The 8,181-nt window shown below is 57.1% G+C and overlaps 1 protein-coding gene across 20 annotated transcripts; it reads left to right on the forward strand.

Annotated features, from left to right (window-relative positions):
- Positions 1-119: 119 nt before the first annotated feature.
- MATCAP1 (microtubule associated tyrosine carboxypeptidase 1) lies at positions 120-7,981 on the forward strand. 20 transcript variants are annotated; one of them, XM_025426458.3, is made up of 10 exons: positions 364-769; positions 1,466-1,565; positions 2,006-2,351; positions 2,856-2,935; positions 3,407-3,481; positions 3,563-3,706; positions 3,970-4,102; positions 5,026-5,331; positions 5,467-5,564; positions 6,604-7,981. In XM_025426458.3, the coding sequence occupies exons 4-10, from the start codon at positions 2,912-2,914 to the stop codon at positions 6,766-6,768; spliced, it is 945 nt and encodes a 314-aa protein (XP_025282243.1). In that variant the 5' UTR covers positions 364-769; positions 1,466-1,565; positions 2,006-2,351; positions 2,856-2,911; the 3' UTR covers positions 6,769-7,981. The 20 variants fall into 20 exon arrangements, with proteins under 20 accessions (XP_025282246.1, XP_025282236.1, XP_025282239.1 ...); XM_025426460.3 differs by lacking the exon at positions 2,006-2,351; XM_025426446.3 differs by having other exon boundaries at positions 367-769; positions 2,856-3,481.
- The last annotated feature ends 200 nt before the right edge of the window (positions 7,982-8,181 follow it).

Consider the following 8,181-nt stretch of genomic DNA (forward strand, 5'->3'; position numbering starts at 1 on the left):
AACGCTCCGGCCCGCGTGGAGGGGGCGGGCTTAAGACACGGCCGCGCCCAGGGGCGTGACCCGGTGGCGGACACCGCCCCTCTGCTCGCCCGGCCCCGCCCCTGCCTCCTCGGGCGCGCGCCGCCGCCGAGATTGACGCGACTACGCGCGCCTTCGCGTAAGCGTGCGCGCGCCCGAGTGCGTGCGTCACCAGCGGTCGGCTCCCGCGGGCCGGGCGGCCGGCGACTGGTGGCTGCGGAGAGGGGACGGCGGTGGCGAGAAGAGGAGAGAACAGGTGGGGGCGCGGTACGCGGGCGGAACCCCCAGCCCCCGGGAGGCCGCGGAGGCGCGCGACGCGATCCCTACTCCTCTAGCCGAGAACCCCCCTCCATTGTCCTCCGGCTCCGCCCTCCACTGGCCACGCCCCTTGTCCCATCCTCCGCCTCTTATTGGCTGCAGGTCACGCCCCTCCTCTATCTCCCCGTCCCCATTGGCTCCCCTTCCACGTTACCTTCTCCGGGAGTTTTTTATTGGCGCAGGCCACACCCTCTCATTTGTCGCCAGACTCCGCCTAGTGCCCGGGCTCCTCCCCAGTCATCTTTCATTCATTCCTCATGTAGTGTTGGGTGCTTGGGACATGGGGGTCAGTCAGACCTGTCCCTGCCCTCAGGGAGTTAAGGGGGTGGTGAGGAAACACGGATCTGGGCTCTGACAGTGACAGCTTAGGGTGGTAAAGGAGCCGCCCAGACACTGGGAGCCTCCAAGACGCCAGGAAGGCCTCCCGGAGGAGGTGAGACCCAAGCCGAGCCCTGAGGAATGCTCAGGAATTTGCTACAGAGACATTGCGAGGGCAATCGTGGCAAAAGAAGTGAAAGAAACAGTTGTATTCTTGGTAATTGCGAAGACGTAGGTCGAATGAAAGAGGGGGGAGTGGAGATGAAGGCGATTGATCCAGAGATTGTGCCCAGAGACCAGTGAGGAGTCCAGAGAAGTGTGCAGTTGGTTGAGAAGAGTAAAGTCTGAGGCCTGAAATCTTTTCAAAGAGCTGGTCACCAGGCAGAGGGAAGGGAGGTGGGGGCAGGGGACCAGATCTAGATAGGGAGACATAGTGTGGACAAGGAATGTTTCCAGTTCTGAGAAGAAGTACTCTTGGGTTCATTTATTGAGCAACTGCTCTGGGTCAGGTACTGTTCTGGGTTCTGGGGACACAGCTGTTGAACATTCGAAAGGAGAAAGCAGATAACTATACTATACTGTGCTTCATATGGTGATAACTGCTTCAGAAACCAATAATGTGGGGAAGGGAAGATTGTGGTGGAGAGGAAAGAGGAGGTTCACCATTTTATAGTGATTCAAGGAGACTTGTCTAATAGCATATTTGTGCAGAAATCTGAGGAAAGTGGGAGAGGTGAGTCCTGTGGTTATATGGGGAGAAGCATTCCAGATAGGGGACATGTTCGGTTTTAGATGCTTATTGTACTTTTAGGTAAAGATGTTGAATTGATAACTGGCAACACCAGTCTGAAGTTTATAGAAGTCTGGGCTGATGTATTTGAAACATGAAAGCAGATGAAATCACTCTGGGAGTAAGTATAAATGGAGAAGAGGGGAGAAGTGTCCATAGAAGTTTCCAAGTCCTGAGCCATTACAGTGTTAAGAGGTCAGGAAGATAGGAATGATGAGCAAAAAAGGCCAAGAGGTAACAGCCAGTGAGGTAGGAGAACATGTTTGAGTGTATTTGGGAAGCCAAGTGGGGAACATGTTTCCAAGATGAGATGATTAATTATGTCCTGTGCACTGTTCAATATGAAGATCATTGATGACCTTGGTCAGATTCAGCTCAATTTTAATGGAGAGTGGGGATAAAAACCTAATTGGAGTGAAACGTAAGAGAGAAGAGGAAAGAAGGGTTGAGACTGTGTACAGATGGGTGATGGGTGTTGTGCTGCAATAATGAGCAGCTGGCGGGAGATGTGGGGCTAGAGGAGTTTGGGGTCAAGTGGGGGTTTGGTTTTGTTTTTTTTAGGACAGAAATAACAGCATGTATTTATGCTGATGGAAAGAATCCAGTAGAGAGGAAGAGATTGATGGCGTTGGAGAAATGCTGGAATTGTGGCCCTGAGCAGGCAGAGGAGTTCAAAGTCTGGAGCCTTCAGACAGTCTCTGGGGAGAGACTGGCTTGTTCTGAGCCCTAGTACAGAGCAAGGGGTGAACATGCCAACGCTGGCCTGGGATGACCACTAGAAAGAGGCCTCTGATAGGAGACAGACCAGGAATTGGCTTGAATTTGCTCAAGTCTCCCTCTGCTCCCCAAAAGCTGATCCTAATTTGGATTTGAACAGATGACCCAGAGGAGAGAGGACGCATTCCAGGTGGAGGAAGTAACATAATCAAGGGACATGCAGGCCCCCGACCTGACTGAGGCCAACTGGGGTGGAGGAGGTGGTGGAGCTAGATGGGATGCGAGGGGTGAGACCGAGAAAATGCCATAGGCGGAAGGCAGGTTGAAGGTAGTGAGGCCCCCTCAGCTGTCCTCCCGGCAGCTGGGGCTACGCCACCAGGTCTCAGTCTAGGTGGGCGCTGAGCACGAGTTGGGGCTCGGGCCTTGCTCTCGGCAGCTCATAGGCTAAGGGGATTCCAGAACCACCATCTAGGTGAGTGCATAGTTCCTGCTTTCCCCCAGTCCAGCTTCCTTGGATGAGCCTGCCTGGAGGGAATGGACACCGGGAAGGGGGTGAGGGGCAGCTACCCAGACCCCTGGTGGCAGGCCCCGAGCCCACTGAACACCTGGCCAGGGCATTGTGGAGCGCAAGGCCTGCTGATGCTCAGGCCACACCGGCTCATAATGGTCTCCACATGCCCTTCTGTGTCCCCAGAAGTCGACAGTGTGGGGAGTTGGAGTGACCCGGCTGGATGTGACCCCCAGGACAGAATGGTGCTGGACTCAGGGGCTCAGGTGTATGAACAGGCACCCCCCAGCCCGCCAGCTAGTCCCTCATCCTTGGGCCATCGGCTGAAGCCCTCAGACCGAGATGGGACACTGCTGTACCCCTGGCCTCGGTCCCTGGCCTTGCCCCTGGCTCTGTCAATCCCCTCAGCTCTGCCGCCCAGGCCTGAGCTGCAGCCCTTCTCAGAGCTGCACTTGGGCCACCGTGGCCACATGCGTCGCAGTGAGAGCACCTATACTGTAAATAGTACTGGCCGGCGGGGAGGTGGCCCCCAGGGTCGGGCCCCACCTGGACGGGCACGGGACCCAGGTGGGGGCACCCTGCGGTCTGCGGCCTCCCTGCCTCACATTGCTAAGACTCGAAAGGATGCAGGCCGTGGTGCCAGCAAGAGCCCTTGCATGTTGGTGGCCTTACGGCCAACCAATATGGACCGTGAGCGGGACAAGTTCTTCCAGTCCCATTACACCTACAACCCACAGTTCGAGTACCAGGAACCCATGCCCACGGCTGTGCTGGAGAAGTACTGTGAAGCTTCTGGACAGTTCATCCATCAGGTCAGTCTGGCCTGCCCACCTTACCCTTGTCCTGATCACCCAAGAGGCCTGGTCTGACCAGCCACTGCAACCCTGTTACAGGCAGTTGGCATCATTGAGGCGGTCCTGGAGAAGTTTGGTACCTATGAACACTTTGAGGCTGCAACGGGGGGCCAGCTGCTGACCAAGTGCCAGATCTGGTCCATTGTGCGCAAATACATGCAGAAAGAGGGCTGCGTCGGGGAGGTGAGCTAGCCCTGTCTTTGAGGCCCCTCTTGTATGTGCCCCAAACCGGGCTGCCAGGCCCAGCTCCACACCAGGCCAGCTCGTGACCCCAGGCAAGCCCCTATCTCTGTCCCAATGAGGTGGCAGCTGGCTCTGAGCAGAGGTGGTGAAGGGTGGGTTCCCTGGCCAAGGGTGTGGCCTGGCTGTCCTGAGGCATCAGTGGGTCCGCCTGTATACCGGTCCCAGGGCTGGCTGCCGTGGTTTAGGTTCACTACCACCTGCAGGTTGTGGTGCAGCTGAGTGAAGACCTGCTGTCCCAGGCAGTGATGATGGTGGAGAACAGCCGACCAACACTGGCCATCAACCTGACTGGAGCCCGCCAGTATTGGTTGGAGGGCATGCTGCGGCACGAGATAGGTCAGGGTGTGGATAGGTGGGTGGGTGGGTAGGATGAGAGGAGACTGGGACGATGTGGGGGGCAGCTTGGGGCCCCAGTAACCCCACCCTGTTTCTTTCTTCCCCTTCCTTCCGGAGGATGGGCCCTTTCCCTTCGTGAGCAGCTACCTACCCCCTCTGGCTCCCAGAGGTAGGCCAGAACATGCCCGCCCAGTCTCTGGGCTCACTCCCATCTCTTGCTCCTTTTGGGTATTTTTTCCTCGCTCTACTTCCTCTCTGACTTCCCTTGACAGTGGGGACAAGGCTACTGAGGCTCCGACAGGCCAGAGTACCCTGAGGGTCCCACTAGCCCCACCAACAGGGAGGCCCTCGAGGGTGGGTGGAAGGCCAGATCCTAGGAAGAAAATTAGTTGAGGACACAAAGCCAGGTTTTAGGAAGGGATAGACTGAGCTGAAAAGGAGAGCATGGGACACTAATTAGTATTCCTTTCTGTCTGTCTCTCCTCATCAAGAATCCTGTGGCTCTGGGCAAAAGGTGTTTTTCCGCTGGGGTCATCAGCATGACTGTCAAAATGATATGGGCATGCAGGATGTGGGGCTGGGGTGGTTTGTGAGTTCCTACACCTCTCCTGGGGGCGTGGGGGGCAGTGTGAATTTGGGAGAGTTGTGTGTGTAGCCCTGAATGGATGCGGAAAGATTCTTGTGTGGGGGATTCTGAGTCTTTGGGTGTAAGCTCACCTGAGGAGGGTCTTCCCGTTGCCTGGGGTTGGGTGAGTATGCATTGGGGGCGGGGGCGGGGAGAACTTGCTGAGAGCCTGAGTTTAGGGGCTGGAGTGCGTGGGAGTCACCGGCTAGAAGTCCTGCAGGATGTAGCAGGACAGGGCCCGGCAAGTTGGTCCCCCTATGCCCTACCCAGTTTCTCCTTCCCCTCGCCTTCCCTGCAGGCACTCACTACCTGCGGGGCGTGAACAACGCGCGGCAGCCGTGGCACAGCGCGGAAGGCCGCCTGCAGTACGGGCTGCGGCCCGCGAACCCCACCGAGGAGGGCTTGGCCAGCCTGCACAGCGTGCTCTTCCGCAAGCAGCCCTTTCTGTGGCGCGCCGCCCTGCTGTACTACACCATCCACCGTGCCTCGCGCATGTCCTTCCGCCAGCTCTTCCAGGACCTGGCGCGCTACGTGCAGGACGCGGACGTGCGCTGGGAGTACTGCGTGCGTGCCAAGCGCGGCCAGACAGACACCTCGCTGCCCGGTGGGCGCCGGCGCCGGCTTGGGGGATGCCCTGAACGGGAGGACTGGGTGCGGGGTGGGGGGGGGGAGTGCCCTGACCCGGGGTGAGGGTGGGGGGCTTCGTTCCTCGGGGCTCACAGCCGTCCGGTGCCCACAGGCTGCTTCAGCAAGGATCAGGTGTACCTGGATGGCATCGTGCGCATTTTGCGGCACCGCCAGACCATCGACTTCCCGTTGCTGACCTCACTGGGCAAGGTGAGGCTCTGTGCCCTCTAGAGATCCTAGCCAGCTCTCCTTGTGACACCAGTGTTCCCTGAGCCTCTGATGGCTGCTCGACTGAGGACAAGGTGCCAGGCTTCTCTGGTGAGGAGACCTGGGTGGAGGTGAACAAAAGAGAAGTGGCAGCCTGGCAGCCAAAAGTAGGTACTTGACCTAGACTGCAGGTGTGTGTAGCTAGCTGCATCTCAGAGGAGGCGAGCATTCACACCTGGGGAGCAGTCAACACAGCCTGGGAAGGAGGCCGGAGAAATGGCCAGGGACCAAGTGTCTGGCTCTGGGTGTTTGTACCAGGCTGAGGAAGGTAGACTGCACCTGAAGCAACAGGGTATCAGTAGAGCTTTAGGCAGAGAAATGTCACTTTTGCTTTAGAAGGCTCCCTGTGGATGTTAGATGGAAGGTGGATTAGACAGAGAGGCCTAGGGAAGGGGAGCACAGGTGGAGGAGGAAGCTGTCTTTGCAGTCACTCCCGCGGAGTTGATGTTGGTCTGGTCTAACTGGGCAGTGGCCATGCAGAGGGAGGAGCAAGCTGCAGAAAGCTCTTCGGAGAGTGGAATTCCTCTAACTCAATAGCCACCCTGACTTGGTGGGTAACATATCCCAGGTCCCTTCCCTCAAGCTGATATAGGGAACCTGTGAGGAAGGTGGGGCTGGCATAAGCTGGAGCCCAGGAGTTCAGCGTTTGGTGTGGGGTCTGAGGTGCCTGAAGGAGATCCCAGGGAAGGTGTTCAGGAGGTAGTTGGATACCTAGGTTTGGAGGTGAGGGGAGAAGCTGGGTTGGAATTAGGAGTAGAGTTGTAGGGCACAGATGATAAAGGAAGATGTTGAGAGGGAAAGAACAAACACCCAGGACTAGGCCTGAGGGTACATAACATTGGGAGTGGATCCAGAGGGGAAAGGGAGGCCTTCCAGGAGCAGAGGGCAATGAACCATTTGTACACGGTATGGAGCTGGGACCAGCTACCTGAAAGCCAGTGCTACCTCTGGCTATCCCTGAGGCCCAGCTTCCTTCTTGCAGGTGTCCTATGAGGATGTAGACCATCTGCGGCCCCATGGGGTGCTGGACAATACCCGGGTGCCCCACTTCATGCAGGACTTGGCGCGCTACCGGCAGCAGCTGGAACACATCATGGCCACCAACCGGCTGGATGAAGCAGAACTGGGCCGCTTGCTGCCTGACTGATGCTGGTGGATGGCTCCAGGCAGAGGCCTTGGGCGGAGGGCTCTGGAACAGCTCCCAGAACATGAAGCTGACTGTTCTGTGCTTCCATGGCCTGGGTGTTTCTTGGGGAATGGGAGGGCAGGAGCATCCCAGGAAGTAGGAGTGGCAGCATCAGAGGGTTGATGTCCTTTGCTAGCCTCCCTGGGGCCTAGGGACCAGTAGTAGCATGCCAAGCAAACTGAGTTGGCCCTCCTACCTCCAGCTCTCTGTTGAGCAGAGGGGAAGCCTGGGCAGGAGGGAGGCCGAGCATGATGGGGATGGGGGGTGGTTTGGGAGTAGAAACTTTTTCTTGCATGAGATGGCTTTGGGTGTCTGCATACTCCAGTCTCTCCCTTCCCCCACCTGGCCCCTTGGTGCTCCTTCAGCTTTCACGCTGTCTACCTCTCACTGGGTCCTGGTGGGGATCTCCTTTCTCCTGGGGTGACTGCCTGAGCCTGAGGGCCTGGCTTTCACACAGACTCAAGGGGCAGGGGTCCTGGTGGTAGAGACCCAGCTGGGCTGGGGGTGCTTTCTAGCATTTTGCCTCTCCCACTGGTCATGTATTTATTCCCTATCTATGTGCTCTGCTTCCTGGGACTGGGAGGCAGCAGCTTCTGAAGGTATGGTGGAGGGAACAGAGCTCCTCTGGAAGGCACCACCTGTTCCTAACCTCACTCTCATCTCTCTTTCTCTCTCTCTCTCTCTCTTTCACACACACACACACACACACACACACACACACACACAATCCTTTAGGCTTTGTGAGTCAAGCCTAAGAGCTCACCTGGCCTTGCCTCCAGCCCGTCCACTGACCTGTGCTGTTGCTGTCTTTGCCCGCACCCTCACAGCTGGTCTCTGGCAGAGGGTGGCATAGGCTGGCAGCAGCCACACTTCAACCTGAGGGGCAGGCCCCTTGCTGGTGTGTCAAGTCCTGCGCCCCTCCTGGGTCAGGAGGGTGTAGAGGTGGCTGTTGCTTCATTTCATGTCAGACTCAGCTGTGTGATGTTGACCCATTCCCACTCACCCTTGCCCTTGGTTTTCCCATCTGTAAAACTTAGAAAGGCAACTGGAAAGTCCTTTTTCATTTAGTCAGTGATTTTGTGTAGAGCACCTTCTATATGCCAGTTACTGGTCAGAACCCTCAGTGAGTTCCCAGTCTAGAGAGAAGCCAGACAATTAAAACAATTACAATGAAGTGTGTGGCCTCTGTCTACCCAAGATCCCTTCCTCTTCCTCTTTCCTGATATTACTTCCCAAGACTGTGAGCTCCAGCCTGCCCTAAGTGGAGGGAAGCCTCCCTTCCCTGGCTCTCTAACCCAGGCCCAAGGGCTTCCATGAAGTGGGGCAAGTGACTACATTGCCCCCCATAGACACTTCCAGTTGGTTCATGAGGGG

Source organism: Canis lupus, chromosome 5, assembly GCF_003254725.2.
Source record: "Canis lupus dingo isolate Sandy chromosome 5, ASM325472v2, whole genome shotgun sequence".
In the NCBI taxonomy this organism is placed as follows: Eukaryota; Metazoa; Chordata; class Mammalia; order Carnivora; family Canidae; genus Canis; species Canis lupus.